Source organism: Sodiomyces alkalinus (assembly GCF_003711515.1).
Source record: "Sodiomyces alkalinus F11 unplaced genomic scaffold SODALscaffold_19, whole genome shotgun sequence".
In the NCBI taxonomy this organism is placed as follows: Eukaryota; Fungi; Ascomycota; class Sordariomycetes; order Glomerellales; family Plectosphaerellaceae; genus Sodiomyces; species Sodiomyces alkalinus.
Window position 1 is genome coordinate 1 of NW_021167097.1, and position 18,003 is coordinate 18,003.

At 47.2% G+C, this 18,003-nt stretch overlaps 3 protein-coding genes across 3 annotated transcripts; all 3 read right to left on the reverse strand.

The window, feature by feature from the left end:
• Window positions 1-3,068: 3,068 nt before the first annotated feature.
• Window positions 3,069-4,036, reverse strand: SODALDRAFT_353789 (hypothetical protein; the record flags this gene model as incomplete). Its single annotated transcript, XM_028613663.1, has 2 exons — window positions 3,671-4,036; window positions 3,069-3,520 (listed from the first exon to the last, which is right to left on the reverse strand). The coding sequence occupies exons 1-2, from the start codon at window positions 4,029-4,031 to the stop codon at window positions 3,069-3,071; spliced, it is 813 nt and encodes a 270-aa protein (XP_028462275.1). The 5' UTR covers window positions 4,032-4,036.
• A 476-nt stretch (window positions 4,037-4,512) lies between these two features.
• SODALDRAFT_329724 (uroporphyrinogen-III C-methyltransferase) lies at window positions 4,513-6,668 on the reverse strand. Its single transcript, XM_028611020.1, has one exon. It carries the CDS (start codon window positions 6,558-6,560, stop codon window positions 4,719-4,721), a length of 1,842 nt encoding a protein of 613 aa, XP_028462276.1. The 5' UTR covers window positions 6,561-6,668; the 3' UTR covers window positions 4,513-4,718.
• Window positions 6,669-7,203: 535 nt separating this feature from the next.
• On the reverse strand, window positions 7,204-10,112 carry SODALDRAFT_329725 (hypothetical protein). Its single transcript, XM_028611021.1, has one exon. The coding sequence runs from the start codon at window positions 10,087-10,089 to the stop codon at window positions 7,378-7,380; it is 2,712 nt and encodes a 903-aa protein (XP_028462277.1). The 5' UTR covers window positions 10,090-10,112; the 3' UTR covers window positions 7,204-7,377.
• Between the last annotated feature and the right edge of the window lie 7,891 nt (window positions 10,113-18,003).

Here is an 18,003-nt window from a genome sequence, read left to right on the forward strand (position 1 = left end):
TATTATCGACTACTCTTTTTAAAGGTCGGCTATTCTTAATCTTCGTATTACTATTTATACTTTAATAATTATATATATTTTACTAACTATAGGCCTATATCGCGTAGTGACTATAGGGTTATAGAGAATATAACTCTAGTTATTTAAGCTTATAGTAAGTACTATTATATATATATATATATATATATATATATTATCGACTGGTTTGATTTTAAGCTCTTTAATATTACCCACTATAAAGACTTTACTTATAATCTTACTTTAAATTAACGCTTTTAGAATACGGCCCATTACTAGGATTTACGACTACCTAATAACTATTTATAGTATATAATAGACTGCTTCTATATAAGCGAGTCGAATAATATAATTAAATTGTTCTTAAATATATACTACCTAATAATATAAATACAATATTACTTTTCTAAGTTCGTATATCTATAGTATAACCTAGCCTATTAGTAATACTACGAGTACTTATAGTATATTATAAGATAAAATTAATAACTATAAATTATAATAGTTATATATACTATAATTATCTAATATATTAGTATAAGGCCATATATATACGTATACAGAGCTTTTATTATGATTTAAATAGTAATTTAGATATTAACTACTTATTTTAAAACGTAGTAATAACTTAATATAATTAGGTAAAAGCTATATATTATTAATAGGGCGTAGTATCTAATTAGACTCTATTTAGCATAGATTTCTACCTTAAATAAGTGCACTAAATAATATAACGATGATCATCGCTAAAAGCAGCGTAATAGACCTATATATCTATTTATAACTATTATAGTAAGAGAGATTATACTTATTCGGTGATATTTATATAGTTAGATTAAGTTATAATAGCTTAAAGATACATCCTTATACTATATACTTTTTAGCTTAAACTAATACTACTATATCGTAACTACTAGCTACTATAATATATACTAACTAGAATAAGCCTAATTATTACGCTTAGTTATATTTACTATAATATAATAATAAGAGCTTTTAAAAGTATATTATTAGCTATAAAATTCGCTTTATATTATTATAAGTCCGACTTATATAGCTTAAACTATATATAATATAGTATATACTTAAATTATTTTATGGCTTAGTAAAAAAAGGGTATTATTATTAACCGCCCTAACCTTAGTTCCCTAGTAAAAGCAAAAGAAAAAAACAGCCGGGCGCCACTATACATAAAGGCAAAAAAGAAAAAATGACTTATTATCCTTAGCTGTATCCTTATTATTATCGGGTATTAATATATCTATTAGTATAGGAAGATATAGAGTCGTACGGTAGCTAATAGTCACTTACGCTCCTTAGCGGCCTCGGTAATCGCTTCTCTAAAACGCTTTACCCAGCGCGCGGGAATACCGTCCAGGTTAATAGTGACGGAGGTGGTCAAGGTCTTCTTCTTACTAACCTAGCCCTCCCCCGTAATATATTTACGTTTATTTAGACGCGGCGTTTCGTTAATATCTAGCTTAGTTAGTATAAGACTATATAGCGCTATTGGGAAACTTACGAGCTAGCGAGCAGCTAAAAGAACCCGCGCTAACCGTGTAGTTACCGCACCCGCCTTTACTAAAACTCTTAAGCATAACGCAGGATATAAGCGTTCCTTTTCCTATAGCGCACTTATCGTAACGATAGCGCCCTTATTTCTCGTCGCTATATATCTATATAGATACGCCCGAAAGGGCTTATAACCGCTTTATATTAAAATCAGAAAATTTAATAACTACGCCCTTCTAGTACTTACGGCGTATAATAACACCACGCTTAATCTATATATTCGTTAGTATATAGTAATATATATAGATATAGGGACACGTATATCGGGCTTATTCTTATTTACGTACTACGAAATAGTGCTAGCGTAGTTTATTCGTAGTTCTATATATCGAATAGTTAGTATACTATTATAGAGAAGCGTATATAGGTACGTACGATCGTGAATAAACGCATCGAGGAGGGGGGAACCCAGCGTATCTTTAAGCTAAGTCTCGGGCGTAGCCGGCAAAACCTATTCTCCGATAGTCTAAGGCTATTTATAGTCTTCTTCCGACGCTATCTTATACTAGGGGATACTTACTTATATTATTATATATATAGAGATATTTAAGATTATACGCCTATCACGGTACGCGTTAGCCTATATCTAGAACTATTCTATGACACTTTTCCTTATACGGCGTAGCAACGACACTAAAACTTAGTTTTCGGAGCCTTTCTACACCGTAGGATTACGCCCTAGTACTAGAATTTATGGATCTAGGCTACGCGGAGCCGTAGATGAGGGGTTACTTACTAGCCTATAGTTCTCTAAGGAATAAAAATAAGATTAGGTTAGGCCGTGGCGTTATAGTTATTATAGTAGTAAAAGAATTTCTCTACAGCTAATTAGTTTATTCTGCCGTTATATATATCGCCTTTACTACTAGCGTATATAATTATACGAAACTATACTATAGCGTACGGGTGTGTTTACTAATTCTTCTAGTATGTGTCTACTATTTTTTTTGGTTTTTCTTAAGTTGTTACAGTGCCCCCTGTGATTTGCCGTACTTCTGTGTGGTTCGGCCAAGAGTCGCATCATGGCATGATCCCCAGGTCATGCCAATCGTTACCACCACGTCCTTTTTGGGGCCCACAGTCGATTATCGGTATGATGTTGGCTTCATGGACGTATGGCACATAACTGGTTTTTGTGTATTGTGTATTCGTATCGTATTGATCGGAGACTGCCGCAGGACGAAGGTCCGAAGCCCAGATGACTTACATGGCCAAGCCTCTAAGGCCTCTCTAGAGTTCCCGGCTCACCCCAGTACCTCTTCTGAACCACGTAGCCGTAGCAAATGGCAAATAGTAGACTAAAGCAATATTGCACAATGGTTGTCCATGAATGCTATGGATCATATGCACAATACCGACGAGGCATCATATGATCTCCTTTGCGTCCTGTCCATAGCAAACCAAGCACAGCCTGCACAGGATCCATGAGCATATTCCATTCAGCCCAGACTCCAGAGCACCCCCGCAGACTTCTCATCTCAATGCAAGACCCAAAGAGGAGGGGTATCGCGACCCGGGATCCTGGGCCAGACTTTGCCAGTCAAGTTGATGACCTCAGCCATGCCATCCCGGAACAGCAACTGGACATACATCTGCTGGTAGACCTGGAACCACTGCGGCATGATCGGTCGGTTGACGACAGGGTTGCAGCTCAGCGAAGACAGGTGGACCGTCACCACCTCCCTGTTCGTCTCGCTGTACATGTTGCCGTGCATCCCCGTCCGCTTGACGCTGAACCGGTACAGACTCGCGGCCGGGCCGGCGTCGGAGCCGAACGCAAAGTCGATGTACGTGCCCTCGTGCCGGAAGCCGAGGCTGACTTCGGCGACGTAGAAGCAGCCGAACAGGATGGTGTTTTTCGGAGGGAGGTGGTCGGGCGCGAGGGAGGAGGAGGACCAAACGTTGTGACGATCAGCAAATCCGGGGGCGTCTACATTCTCTTATGTTAGCAATGCGTTCGTTGTTCGTTTCCACATCTGTGAGACATGGATGAAGCAGAGGCAAGTGCTCTTAATACTTTTACTTTTATAAAAAAAAAAAGAAAAAGAAAAAGAAGAAGAAAAAAAGTAAACAAACTCACCCTTGAAGCGCGTCAGCGCCGGCACAAACATCTTGATAAAAGTCCTCTCAACAGCAAGGACCGGCCCGAAAAAGAAGCCGCGCACAAACCGCGCCAGGACGGCCTCGTCCGAGACGATGACCTGCGGGCCCCGAAGCTCAAAGGTGTAAGCGAACGAGCAAAAGACCATCATGTGGCCTCGGGGGTTGACGAGACGGCGGACGGTCGTCGACCGGATGAGGGAGGACGGGACGACGGTTGAGGTCTGCATGTGCTCCCCGTTGATGGCCGAGACGCTTCGGAAGACGGCCCAGATGTAGGCCGTGGCGCTGACCACGGCGGCAGCCGTGGTCCAGAGGATGAGCTTGAGGAGGCCGATCATGATGCCTAGAGTCTGACTTGGGAGCTAGTTGTTGTTTTTCTGCTTTCCTTCTTTTGTTATTCTTCCTGGCTATGAGTCTAGTCAGTCTTTTTGTTGTTCCAGTCTGTCTCAAGGCTTGTACTGACCAAAGTGTTTTTGATGTGCCAAAGATGGGGGGTCAAGAGGCGTGCAAAGAGAAGAAAAGAATTTCCAGTTTGACCCTTAGGAAAAGATTTTTATGATCAATAAATTGAAAGACGGCATATTGTCAGCTCCTTCCTCCTGTTACTTTCCATATTGTGAAAGCCAACGACTCGTTGGAAGTGGAATAAACGGACTGATGGATTCCGCAGTGTTCCGCCTGACGCCGGCCCCGTAGTCCATAGAGGTCAGTCTCCTCCGTGAAGTCCTTAACTATCAGGTGACTGACCTCTTTGTCCGTCTCAGTGTATTAGAAGTATGCTGTTATCTTGGCACAAAAAGACAATAAAGACAATAAGACTCGTGGATGGTTTGTATGGTATTTCATCTTGAGTTCACAGAGTGGGTGCATAAAGTGGTGGAGGTTTTGCTGTGATCATGTCCTTGTGTATAATATGGTAACATTGAACTCATAACAGTTTGCTGACCACTTGGAATTTGATAACGAAAGCCATGGAAGGCAGCAGGCCAAGGACGGACCAGAGAGACAAACACTCATGTTCCTTGTCAGGCAGGCAACACCACATCCTCCCCAAAGTCCAACCCCCTGAATCCATCCTCGACAGTCCAAACTCTGCCCTTCTCCGGCGCAAACAAGGCCTCGCAGGCTTTCCCAACAACCAACAGCCCAGGTGGGCGACTCCCCTCCGCTTCGATAGCCTGCGCCACAAAGGCCAGCGTCGTCCGGATAACCCGCTGATCAGGACAGCTAGCCCGTTCAATAACAGCGCAAGGCGTATCCCGGGGCCACAACACCCTCTCCCCGCGTCCCCCCTCCGTCCCCTCCTTCTCCTTCTCGACATGCGACGTCAACTCGTCCACCAACCCCTCGATCCGATGCAACGCCATCAAAAACACCGCCGTGCGCGCCGCTCGATAGCCAGGCGGTTCGGGCGCCCGCCCCTTCTTCCCCGTCCCCGTACACACGAGCACCTGATCCGCCACGTCGCGCATCGTAGCCGGCACGCCCGCGAAGAGCGGCGCCGACAACGCGCTCGTGACGCCCGGCAACACGACGACCCGGTCGGCGGGGACGCCGTGTGCGCGGAAATACGCCACCTCCTCCCCGCCGCGGCCGTACAGGAAGGGATCGCCCTGCTTGAGGCGCACGACGACGAGGCCCTGGTCCCGCGCCGCGTGGAGGGCGGCGGCGTGGAGCTCGTCCTGTGCGGCGTCGGCGTTGCCGGGGAACTTGCGGGCGATGCGGACCTGCGTGCGGCGCGGGACGAGGTCTAGGACTGCCGAGGGGACGAGCTTGTCGGCGAGGATGAGGTCGGCGGTTTGGATTGCCTTGTGGGTTGCGCGAGTCAGGAGGTCGGGGTGGCCTGGGCCGCTGCCGGCGAGGATGATGAGGCCGCATTGGGGAGAGGGGGTTGGTGGTTGTGGTGGTGGTGGTGGTGGTGGTGGGAATGGTGGTGCTGATGCGGACGCGGATGTTGGTACGGGCGGTGACGAAGGTGGGGGAGATGGTGAGGCGGGAGCAATGTGCGACAGGGCAGACTCGTGCGCGTTTGGAGTGGCGTACGAGCGAAGGACGGCTTCGACGTCCGCGTCGGAGATGGCGGCGAGTCGCTTGAGCGGCCAATACTCGCATACTTGGGAAAGCCAGCGGATACGGCGGGTCTTTGCGGCGTCAGCGTCATCTTCGGTCACGAGACGGTTAAACGAGGCGGACTGCTCAACCGAATCATCTGCATCGTGAACGTCGTGGCCTCCGTCATCGTCATGATCGGCCTCCTCCCGTTGAGCTGCCGACGCAGTAGCGGCTGCGGCTACTGCCAGACGGTCCTCCTGCTGGATACGACGACGCAGCTGACCCAGCCGGGCGCATGCGGTTCCCAGGTTCGGGGGTAGCGAAGCCGCGACATCCCGTCGGATGCGGGAGGCGAGCTTACAGCCTCGGCCGTTGGTGGTGACGCCGATCTGGAGCGGCCCGTCGGTGTGGGTAGAGAGGAGGGAGAAGGTGCAGAGGTGAGGGGCGTCGACGACGTTGATGGGGATGCGGTTCTTTTTGCAGAGGGAGGAGATATGGGTGCTCGAGGGGTCGCGAGGTCCCGAGGTGACGAACACGACGTCGACCACACCTCCGACGTCTTCCCTTCCCAGGGTGAAGAGGTCGTTGTCCTGGAATTCCTTCTTGTGCCATTTTACTTCCCCTGCTTCTATCCTCTTAGCTAGACCGTAGTGGAGCTCGGCTGTTTCGGGAGCGATGAGGACGGGTTTCGCCCCGGCGTTGAGGGATTGTCCGCATCGTGATGCTGCCAGGGGGTTGGTGCCGATGATGAGGTGGATGTTGTCCCTGCAGTTGAAGGCCGCCAGCAGGGACGTGGCGTCTGTATCTGTTGTCATGGGTTTTTTGCTGGTCTGGCTTGGCTGTTGGGTGTCGAGTCTCTGATGGAGGATTCGAAGACTTGGATGTGATGATATGGTGGCCGTTGGTTGAGTTGTTGCTGGTCGTTGACTCGTTGCTGGTCGCTGCTGGTCGCTGCTGGTCGTTGAGCTGGGGCAAAGTGGAAATAGAGGTTGTCTCCGACTTCGGCCTGTTGAATTATCCGTCTCTTTCCCTTCAATCTGTCATGACATGTGAGGACTTTGAGATCCTTTGGAATATCATAGAGTCGCAGAGCAAGCAACACAAAGATGATGAATAGGTTCTCTGATGTTGTAGGACCATCTCACTATAATATCTGAGGTGAAGGAGAGAGGAAGAAAAGGAGGCGGCCGAGCAGGATACTTTGAATAGGTAGTTGAGAGTACTTTGTCCTTGTATATGCACGTGCATCATCCAGCATCTCCGGTGGAAAAAAAGTCTGGACCAATCAAAGGCCTATGAGATGCCTGTTTTTCACGCTACCGAATCACACCATCCCGACTGCCGGCCTTATCCACCAATCGATAGAGGTTAAACGGTCCTCTATCGGGACCCACCATCCGGGCTCCGGAGATGCTGAATCCGGGACCTGTATCTTCTGCTTGGCCAGATGGTACGGTACTTGGGAGACTTGATAGACGGCTCAAGACAAGGGAGGCAATCCTTGTATCGTATCCTTAAACTCCGTAGATCTTTTACACGCGCCGTCTTATCCATAAGACGCAAAATATACAGGTGGTTGTACAGCAGTAGACATCGTAGACCGTAGACTTACACCACACCACCCCGCCCCCCCTATCTGTTCTCCTCCTCCGCCATCAAATCCTCCATCAAACTCGTCTGCCTCGCCTTCCTCCCCCCCTTCGTCCGTCTGTCAGGCGTCACATCCACCCCCCGCACCGCCTTGATCCCCGTCTCGTCATAATCAATGTTCACCTTCTTACTCTTCTTCTTTCCCCCCTTCGCCTCCCTCGCCTCCCTCGCCTGCCTCGCCCTCACCCCGCCGTCATCCTCCACCGTCGGACGCCCCAGCCTTAACCCGCGCTCCACCCTCGTCTTGGCCCCGAGCGCCCACAGGTCCCCCCACGCCGCCTTGCGCGCGTCGTGGTACGCCAGCCTTCCACGGCTCTTCGGCACCGTCCACCGCTCGATCTTGCCCGAGGGGGTGCACACCTCCAGCTGCACGTGGCCCTTGCGCTTCAACGGGGGCAGGACCTGCCGCGGCAGCGACAGCATGTGCGGCGGGCGAACAGCTTCCCCGTCCGCGTCCTCGGCCTCGACCTCGCCCTCGCCCCCGTACCCGGCAAAAGCCCTCTCCGTCGCCTCGGTCCCGACCAACATGTCCGCCGGCGCCTCGACCCCGCGCCGGATCGCCACGTAGCTAAACTCGACGTCGTCGTGGTTGCGGTGCTTCGCCTCCAACACCTGCTGCAAGAACCGCGGCCGCACGAACCGCTGCTGGAACGAGCAGATGTCCTTCCGCCCTTCGCTCTTCCCGGGCGTCTTGTACATCGGGCACGCCCGGTGGTTCGTGCACGGCGCCACGATCATGCCCGGTTCCTTCACCCTTGTGAACGCCGGGTCCATGTTCTCCTCCTTCTCCTTCGCCTCGTGCGCCGTCCGCCCCGTGGTGGCCGACTTGTCCGGCGTGACGAGGTACTCCCTGAGCAGCTTGTCGCGCACGTCGGCGACGGCCTCGAACCCGCGCGGGTGCGCCTTCTCGATCACGACCAGGACGCCCCCGTTCGGCGAGAGCAGGGACCAGAGCTGGTTCAGGACCGCCTTGCGCCGGTGGTCCTCCTTGACCGGCAGGAGGACGTACGACGCCACGATCACGTCGTACACCTTGCGCGGCTGCGGCGTCTGCGGCGCGTCCAGGTGCTGGTCCGCCGTCTCGCTCGAGTGGAGGTAATCCGGGAGCCGGGGGAGGAAGGTGGTGTCGTGCAGGAACCGGGAGACGCGGTGCCGGAGGCTCTCGGACCCGATCACCACCGTCTTCTTGCCGGGGGGGGCGGCGCCCTTATTGGCCTGCTTATCGCCGCCGTCCCGCATGGCGTCCCATTCGGCCTGCACCACGTCTTGCCACGCAGCGAGGCCGGCACCGCCGCCGCCGAAATCGAGCACGCGGGGACCCTGGCCCGGGCCGGCGCCCCGCTTGAGCAGGCTGCGCAGCCAGTCGGTGCCGAGCCGCTTCCTCACTTCGACGAGCGTGCTCATGGCCGCGGCGTATGCGCCCGGTAATACCGCCGCGATGAAGGCGTCCGCTTCGATCTGCGTCATTTTGTGCTGGCTGGCTCGGAGACCTAGTCCCTGCTGCGGCACGTTCCGCTTCGACGCCGGTGTTACGGGCGAATGGGGAAGTCCGGGACCGCCGAGGGAGGATTCGGCTGCCTCCCTGATGTGTTTGATCGATGTCCGTTCGAGGAGCTGATCGATGGGGTCGCTGAACGTGGTCTGGGGAAGAAACAGGGTGCGCGGGTTGGTCGAGAATCGGCCTTCCACAGTGTAGGGATGTGTCCTACTTGTCGTGGCCCGGTCGTCTTCGTGACCCTCCACCTCGTCGAGGTCGAGACGGTCAAAGAATTGCTCAGCCGCCGCGGACTGTACTCGCTTCCCGAAGGTCCTCTCCTGTTCGATCTCATCTCGCACCGCAGCCTCAGGTGTTCCCGTATTTGACTCGCGTACCTCTGCACGGACCTTGCCCGAGAAGCTCTCTTGTCCCCTTTCTTCCGCATCTCGCAAGGCTTCCAAGTTGGCAGCCTCAAAGTCTTTTCGTAGTTGGATGAGCGCATCGTATTCTCTCTGGTTCCGCGCGATAGCACTGATATATTCCACCTGAGCGTCCGACAGCGAGTCCTCGTTCGGCTGCGGTGGGTTGGTTTGGGTCGTGTCTTCGTCCGTCGCCGCCGACTGCGTCGCATCGTTTTCCGACGTGACCGTCTCCCTGACATATGTAATCTCTTCAAATTCCCCGCCTTCGATTTCTCGGAGAAGCACAGGGTCTCCTGGGTTCTTTCGAGCGGAGCTGGACGGGGTGTCATCGACACCGAGAAAAGGCATTCCGACATCTTCGGGCGTCGTCGTCCTCAATGGATGTCCATAGAGTCGCACGTAGAGTTCATATTCTTCTTTTGAGAGGTAGTCCTTCGGGAGGGTGTCTCGAAACCGCTGCCGAGCCTCGTGGACGACGGTCTCGATGTCGGAGACGACGCTGTCGCCTTGCGTCGCTGGTTGACCTGAAGATGACGCTGGATCGGGAGGTGCCTGTTTGCTTCCCACAGGGTCGTGCAGAGACCTCGGTGATGTGTGGAATGTCCGTAGCGTCTGGGCGCGAGTCGCTGTCGTTGTTGCGGAAAGGGGGAGGATCTGGTTTCCGCGACGAGAAGCGACCGAGGGGGATACGAAGGTGGTGTGAGAGGAAATACGACGGACTGACAAGGTCGAAACGCGGGCCCTGCAGCCAGGGCAGACATTTCTGAGGCTGCCAGCAGCCAGCATTTTCGACATGGCGGGCGATTAGATAATAGGAGGAGTTGGATGCCGTCCTGGTTGTCGGTTCAAAACCTCGAGCACCATGGAAGATGGAAAAAAGCAGAAATCCTAAGGTACGTACCGTGACCAAACGCGTTATCACGTGGTGATAAGGGAGTTCCATATTCTGTCGAACAGACTATAGTCTTTTCGGTTACGTAATAGGCCGGATTGCTAAGAGTATAATCCGGGTGGACGCTTGCAGAATCTGCACTATATAAAATACGGTGGCAGCGTTTCCCTGACGGTCTAAGATAGTTATAAGAGTATATAATTACCTTAATTAATTTTGACCTATTTTTACGACGATTTTGACTACGCTTTATCTGATAATTAAGAGTCTTACTTACTAAGTGAAGATATACCTATTTTATCTACTATTTTACTACTACTACCGATTTAAGAAGCTATCTAGCTACGCCGATATAGCGTATTAATCTATAAATAACTATTAAGATATCGTATCTTAGCTCTGTTACGTATAAAACCTATAAGGATTAGGAGCTCTGGCGATGCCTATACGAATCGGTTACTACCTATAATAATGTGTGGAGGTTTCTCCGCCTAGTTAATCTGACTTAGTCCCCCGAGGAGCCTATAATACCGGATTACGGCTCTTTCCCCTCTATAACACCTAGGTATACGCCTACGTAATATCTCGACCTTATAGACGCCGGCCAGAAAGTATACGACGTCGAAATCGCGCGCTAGAAGATTCTATAAACGCAATACGATAGCTGCCTAAAGGGGATCAACGCTATACTGACCTAGCAGGTTAATACTATCGACTAAAGCCGTAGATAACTACTACGAGGAGGCACGCCTCGCGAGGTGTACGAAGCCGTTAAACGCGATACGGATTAGTACCTGGCTACCCGCTAAACCGATACCCACGAAGAGTATATCGAGCACGCACGGTACCCTACGAATAGCCTTAAGAAGCTCGGGGAGTGGTTAGATAAGTGGTAGCTGCTACTATAAAGTTGTGAAGATGCCGGTTCGAAGCCCGCCACGTATATATAGGTTATAGACTTCTTTAGAGGTATACGCCCCTATACCGGCCGCGATTAGACTAAGGCCGAGGGACGCTTTATAGATAACTAAGTAGTTATACCCGAAGACCTTTACACCCTCGGCTAGAAGTATATTAATACTAGACTTAAAGACTAAGGAAAACGCGGTAGCCACCGCGCTATAGTATTCCCTGCATTATACACCGGAAGCGAAAAGGGTAAAGATACCTTAAAGGCCACGGCTAAGCCCCGTAAGAAGGGCGGCTATAGGAAGAATAAAGCTAAGAATCCTACTACCGCGGTATCTATAGCCACACATTTAGCTGCTTTAGCTAACCATTCCTTTTTTAAACGCCGCTAATCTGCTCTATAAAGAGGTTAGATCTACCGCGTGTACGCTATGCCTAGCCACGATATTAACGCCTACTTCTATTTATTCCCGGATACGGTATATAACGATTAGACACACTTCGAGAGCACTAAAATAACCGTCTAACGGATCCTTAAATACGACCCCTCGGTACGCGCGGAAGTGGAAGAACTACGCGCCGTAAAGAAGGTGAAGAAGGATATAAGCCGGGACTCTATATTGCTTAAAGAGGCGTGACTTAACTATGGTAGCGTCCGTAGCGGCGTCTCCTACGCCGCCACCTTTACGGCTGGCACTACTGCTAGTTACCCTCTTCGAACCTCTGCTATCCTTAATTCCGGTGCCACTATTTATATATTCAACGATTTTTCCCGTTTTTCTGATTTTATACCCGCTACGCCGGGAGACTATGTAGTCGCAGGCAGTTCGTCCCTGCCTATTAAAGGTTACGGTAACGTGACCGTAAGATTAAACGGACTAATAGAAGGCCTCGAATTTAGGCTATTAAACGTCGTATACTATAAGGATTTTGCCTGTAATTTAATCTCTAACTAACGCCTACGTCTTCGAGGATACTAGTAGGGTTAGAAGCCACTAAATAACTGTATTCGGCGTTCCGATAGATCTATACTATACTAGCTAAGTCACCGCTTCGATTAAACCGTTATTAAATACGTGGCCTCTAACCGATCTACGGCTGCTTTTCTAGGCTCTTCTTCTTCTTCTGCTACCCGAAAAGGCGTCCATAAATCGACGATACAGTATCCAAGCACTACGGAGGGCATCTTATAGTATCTACGCCTAGGGCACGCAGGCTCTAAACGACTTCGGCACCTAGAAGAGCAGACGAAGGGAGTTGAAATCAAGGGACTAATAACTATCGACTATAAGACCTACGAGCTTATAAAGATAAAACGGTATATTAGCAGGCGCCCTCGCACTACACCTACCTACGCAGGGGAGCGATAGGTGATTAATTTCACGGATTTTAAATAAACGTCTAACGGGGACTGGAGGTTTATATTTTTCACCGACCGTTATAGTGGTTTTACGGCCACCTACGTTATAAAGAGCAAGCTAGTAGTAGATATCCTTATAATAATTAAGGAATTCCTCGCCTAGGTAGACCGCTAATTAGGCTATAAGGTACGCGTTTTCGAATCTAATAACGAGCTAACTTAATCCCACGATATCACCTAATTCCTATATAATAAGGACATTATTTTAGAGGTATCTACTACCGACACTTAAGTATAGAATAGGGGTGCCGAACGCGCTACTGCCGAGGTTATTTCGAAGGGTTATACGATAAATATCTATACTAAACTGCCGCCATTTATATAGCCTAAGACTATTCCGACGGCCGTATACGTCTATAACCGGACGCTACGAAGGCAGTAAAAGGATTAGAAAACGCCCTATAAGGTCCTCTTTAAAAGGAAGCCGATTTTATTATACCTTTAAGCTTACGGCTATAAGGCGTACGCGATAATAAAGGATGCCTAAAAGGCTACTAATAAGCTATTAAATCGTATCGCTCCTCGCGCCTATATCGGCTACCTTATCGGCTACGATTCCACTAATATTTTCCGTATCTAGGTGCCTAGCCTACGCCGCTATAACCGCGTTATTCGAACGCGCGATATAGATTTTAATAAACACGCCTTCTTTAACGGCGATATCGCTACCTTTAAGGATAACCTCCGTTAATTAACCGAGGAGTAATTAGAAGACCTAATTAATTAGATTAAGCAGGAGAGGGCTAGAGATTCACGGCCGTTTACGGACGTATAAGCTAAGGACCCCCCCCCCCCTCTTTATATAACTGCTTATTTTGAATTATTAGATCCGGGGATAAAGGCCCCCTGATCCCCTTCCTCGACGGCTTTACCGTTAAGGTTATAGTCCGTAATACCCGGCCGTAAGGGGGTGGAGGAGGCTATCTCGAGTTAATTAGGATAAGATATAGGTCACGAATAGTATGATTTAGCCGGTATAACGCCTAATCACCGTCTATATCCGCCCGATCCATTACTTCCTACTCCACTAATAACCCCGCCGTCGGTTATAGCGCTAATAGCAGCCGTTATATTAGGAAACCGTGATACGCCTATAGCCGTAGGGTTCTAGGATAACAGAACACGGTGCTACGATACTCCTATAGCTACGGCTATAGGGCTCTTATTAAATAAAGGAGCGTAACTAATTTGGTAAGGAGATAGCTTGAAAAGAGACTATTAGGTTATTACGTTTAACGCTAGCCGCTACGCCCCTAATATATATATATTAAATAGGAATCCGCTAATTAAATTATAGTTAAAAAGGTCTACGCCTATAGCGTTATAGCGACGCTTAATAATACCCTATAAATCTATCGCCCCGGTGGTAGCTACCGGAAGTATATCCCGGGAGGCTATCTCGGGAAATATAACCCCGGTGGTTACTTCGGCGGGTACTTTAGCGGTTACCCCGGCGGCCGTAAAGATTCACCGTAAAGACCTCCCTCCTCCTCCAAAGAACCCTCGCGATATACCCTCGTACCCTTACGGCCACTTATTCTAATAGGTATAAGAAGACTACCTATAGAGCCACGAGGAGATAGGGTTATAGATACGGGTGCCGGCGTCTATAGTAGATAGATATTAGGTTCTTAATTCGATATAGGTAATAATATATAAGTTCGATAAGTATAGATTTCTATATAAATATAAGGTAAGGCTTATAGTATAAGGAGATTAGTAGTATTAATCCTCGCTTAAGGAGACGTACGTAGTAATACTAGCCGGATAGTTATTCCGCGCGTTAATAGCTATCGCCGCCCGATTTAACCTTATACTATTATAATTTAATATTATAAACGTGTTTCTACACGCGCCCCTCCCCCACGATAGCTTTATATACCCGCCGCTAGGCTTTCTAGCCCCTAGGAGTCGTTTATACCTGAAAAAGGCGTTCTATAGACTTAAGGAGTCTCTACTGCTTTAGTAAAAGCACTTTTCGGCTATCCTTTTAGCGGACGGCTTTTAGATAGTGCCGTAAGAACCGTGTTATTTTCTACGCCGCGGTTTAATCCTATTCTTCTACGTTAATAATATCGTTATTACTTATAAGGAATAATATAAGGCGTAGATAAAGCAGGCCGTTAATAACCTATAATACCACTAAAACCTATAAGGTAGCGATCCTCTATAGTAGTTCCTTAGTATTAAGGTTATTCGCGACCGCGCTGCCCCTAAAATCTAGCTATTATAACGCGATTATATTACTAAATTAGAACGCCTTTTAAAGCTAAATAGTAAGTATAGCAGTAATTATCGCCTAATACACCTAATTAAGATCGCAGAACTACTACCCTATTCAGGGACGTCGACGGATATTAAAAGCTATTAACGGAAGATAGGATCTATACTATACGTAGTAGTAATATCGCGCCCTGATATCGCGTTTATACTATCCAGGGTATACCGGTTTAATGTTAATCTAGGGCCTATTTACTATATGGCCGCCGATTATCTAATCCTTTATCTAATTAGTAGCTAATCGTTTACGTTAGAATTAGGGGGTAGCGATACTATCGAAATCTACACTAACGCCTTATTTGCCGATAATACCCTTAATCGAAAGAGTGGTTAAGCGTATATAATACGCTTATTTAGCGGTATAATAGCGTGGTGCGCCAATAAGCAGGATACGGTTATAACGTCTATAACGGAAGCAGAGCTATTAGTGTTCGTATAAGGTGTAAAAGAGGGTATCTTTATATAACGCCCATTACTTAGTATAGGAGTAGAGTTTAACGATCCAGAATTAAGGATCTTATACGATAATAACTAAACGGTTCGATTAGTTAATTAAGAGATTAGTACATTAATAATACGCCTCCGCTATATCGATATCCACGGCCACTAATTACGTTAAGTAAAGGAATAAGGGTAAATACTCGTAACCTACGTTACGAGCGCGGAAATAGTAGTAGTGTAACTGGATGAAGACGTAGTGGCACCAGATCGTCAAGGTAAAGATCAGATAAAAGGTTAGTCCAGTAAAACCACGATGCATAACTAAAATATAACTAATACCACTATATCCTTTAGTAAAGAAGTAGATCGGTAGTCACTATTCTGATTAGGGTAACGTAAGTTAAACTGGAAAAATACCTTAAATGTAGAATAAGTAATTATAAAAGAGGATGATGATTATGTGTAGTCCCTTAATAGGGATATCCTGTGCCTGTCCTTATTATATATATAGGGGGCAGGCCCCGTAACCTCGAAAAGGTAGTTATATGACCGGCTGACACCGCCACATTAAAACCGTATCTGCGCGGTTATAATACGGCCCTAGTTATCTCGTTTACGCCCTCGTAGTGTAGATAACTCCTAAAAATAAGTAGATATAAGTAAATAAACGAAGTAAAGAGCTATCGTATACCCTTATTCCTCTGATTACCCCGTCCTCTACGTATACCTAATTAGGGATCCTCTTACTTTTAGTTCCTCCGCTTATACCGTCCCTTTACTATCCTTATCGGCTATTATTACGACGGCTTCCGGTCCTCTATAGTATCGCGGACGATAGGGGACTAGCGTCGAGGTTTTAGTTTAAAATAAGAAGAGGATGTTAACTAAAGAGCAGTAACTATCGTTCGTAGTAGTCTAGTCGTAGTTGCGTCGTAAAGACTAGGCGTCTTCTTCATAAGGTAGGTTTAAGCGTAGAATAGTAGTCCAGGTAAAGACTTAGATTAATCGATATCTTATTCTCTAGTAAAAGCAAGATCTAGAATACTCTGGTATATATAGTAATACTATCTATGACTTCCTCTAGCTATATATTCTTAGATCGTTAGGAGCGTTGGAGAGTTATAGTTCTAGACGCTCCCTTATTCCTAGAACACGGGAGCGTTCCGAGTCCTACGCTCTGTTATTCCACCCTAGTCTTTTAGTCACGTGAGCCCCCACGTGATTTCTAGTGTTTCTATCGGGGTTTCCTGCATATTAGGCTTATTAGCCGTAACATTACCTCCCCTCTTCTAAGCGCTATCCTAGCGGTCGTATATGTAGGTCGTCGTCCTGGGTCCGTGCCTCTCTAGGCCTCTTTCCTCCTTCCTTATAGCTAACCATTATATCGGATCGCGTATAGAAACGCAGCGTCCGAAAGAAATCTAAAAAAGCCGCCCTTCCCGTATACATCGATCTCCGTGGTATTAACGCAGACATACCTTACACTTTTTATTTTCGAAATAATAAGGCTTATTATATAGTTAAGGAAGATTCCTCTTATTATAGAGAATACGTTCGTCGTGGTCGGACGTATAACGGGGTCCTGGTAGCTTTTTCCTGTGAGTTTCCTTCTTGTTCCTAGCCCTTTCGCCACCCCTCGCTAAACCTCCGTCCTTTCTTAGTCACCCGTCTCCTATCTTCCAAAAAACGCCTTAAGTCGGAGAAGGCTAAGGCCGAAGAAGAGCTATTCGTGCTCTAGTAGTAGCTCGCGATAGCGGTAAACCGCTTTACTCGTATTCGGAAGCTTCGTTAAAGGGTAGAGGAGAAGAGTACTAAGACGTTCTAGCGGGGTATAAAGGGTTTAGACGAAGACGATCGCTTATCGCCTCGCCTAGCCGAGTTATCTCGCGAGGAGGGCTTTATCGTAGGGGATCTTTAGTCGATAGGTGTTTCGGGGGATATTAATTAGTTAGCTCTTAGCCTAGGGAACTTTCGTGATACCGGTCCTATTACCGTTACCGAAACGGGGTTATAATTATATACGTAGGGATACACTTATACTATTAGTAACCCGTTATTTAAGGTATTCCTTTCGGTATTCTTATAGGATCCTTCTATAGTTAACTAGGTAGTCTTAGGGTTCCTATATATTATCTTCGTGTCCGTAGTTTTTCCACTTTATAAGATATTCGGTGCCGTCTAGCGTCTCTTAATAGTTAAGGATTCGTTCTGCTTTATATACGTCGCTAGTATCGACTATACTTATGTCTTATATTATTTTTATATTCTTTAGTACTGGTTTGAGTAATAAGATATAGAAATTATTATACATCCTTATTATCGGAGGTAGTGATAGGATATAGTTCGTATCTGATTTTTTCTCTAGGATTTCGAATAGTCCTAGTTTTTTAAAATCCAATTTATCGCTTAGTCGTTATGTTTTTATGTTTTTGCGAATAAGGTAGACGCGGTCCCCCCTTGAAAGGGTTAGTCCCTTAATTCTTAATTGATTCGCGTACTTACTTATTCGTGTTCTAACTATCTCTAGGTCGGTTCGTAGTTCTTCGTATAGTTTTTTTATGCTTTTAACTGTTTTTATTGCTTTTAGCGTATCTAGTCCTTCTAAAGGTTTCCTAAATACTATCGGATTATATCCGTAGTTTACTTCGAACGGTGTTTTCTTTATTAACTTATTTAACGAGCTATTATATACGAATTATATAAGCGGTAGGTACTATACCTAATTATCTTACTCGTATCCTATATAGTATTATAGGTATTATTCTAG

Excerpts from the sequence above, each read along its gene's own strand:
- SODALDRAFT_329724 (XM_028611020.1), bottom strand. The coding sequence starts at position 6,560 with ATGACAACAGATACAGACGCCACGTCCCTGCTGGCGGCCTTCAACTGC.
- SODALDRAFT_329725 (XM_028611021.1), bottom strand. The coding sequence starts at position 10,089 with ATGTCGAAAATGCTGGCTGCTGGCAGCCTCAGAAATGTCTGCCCTGGC.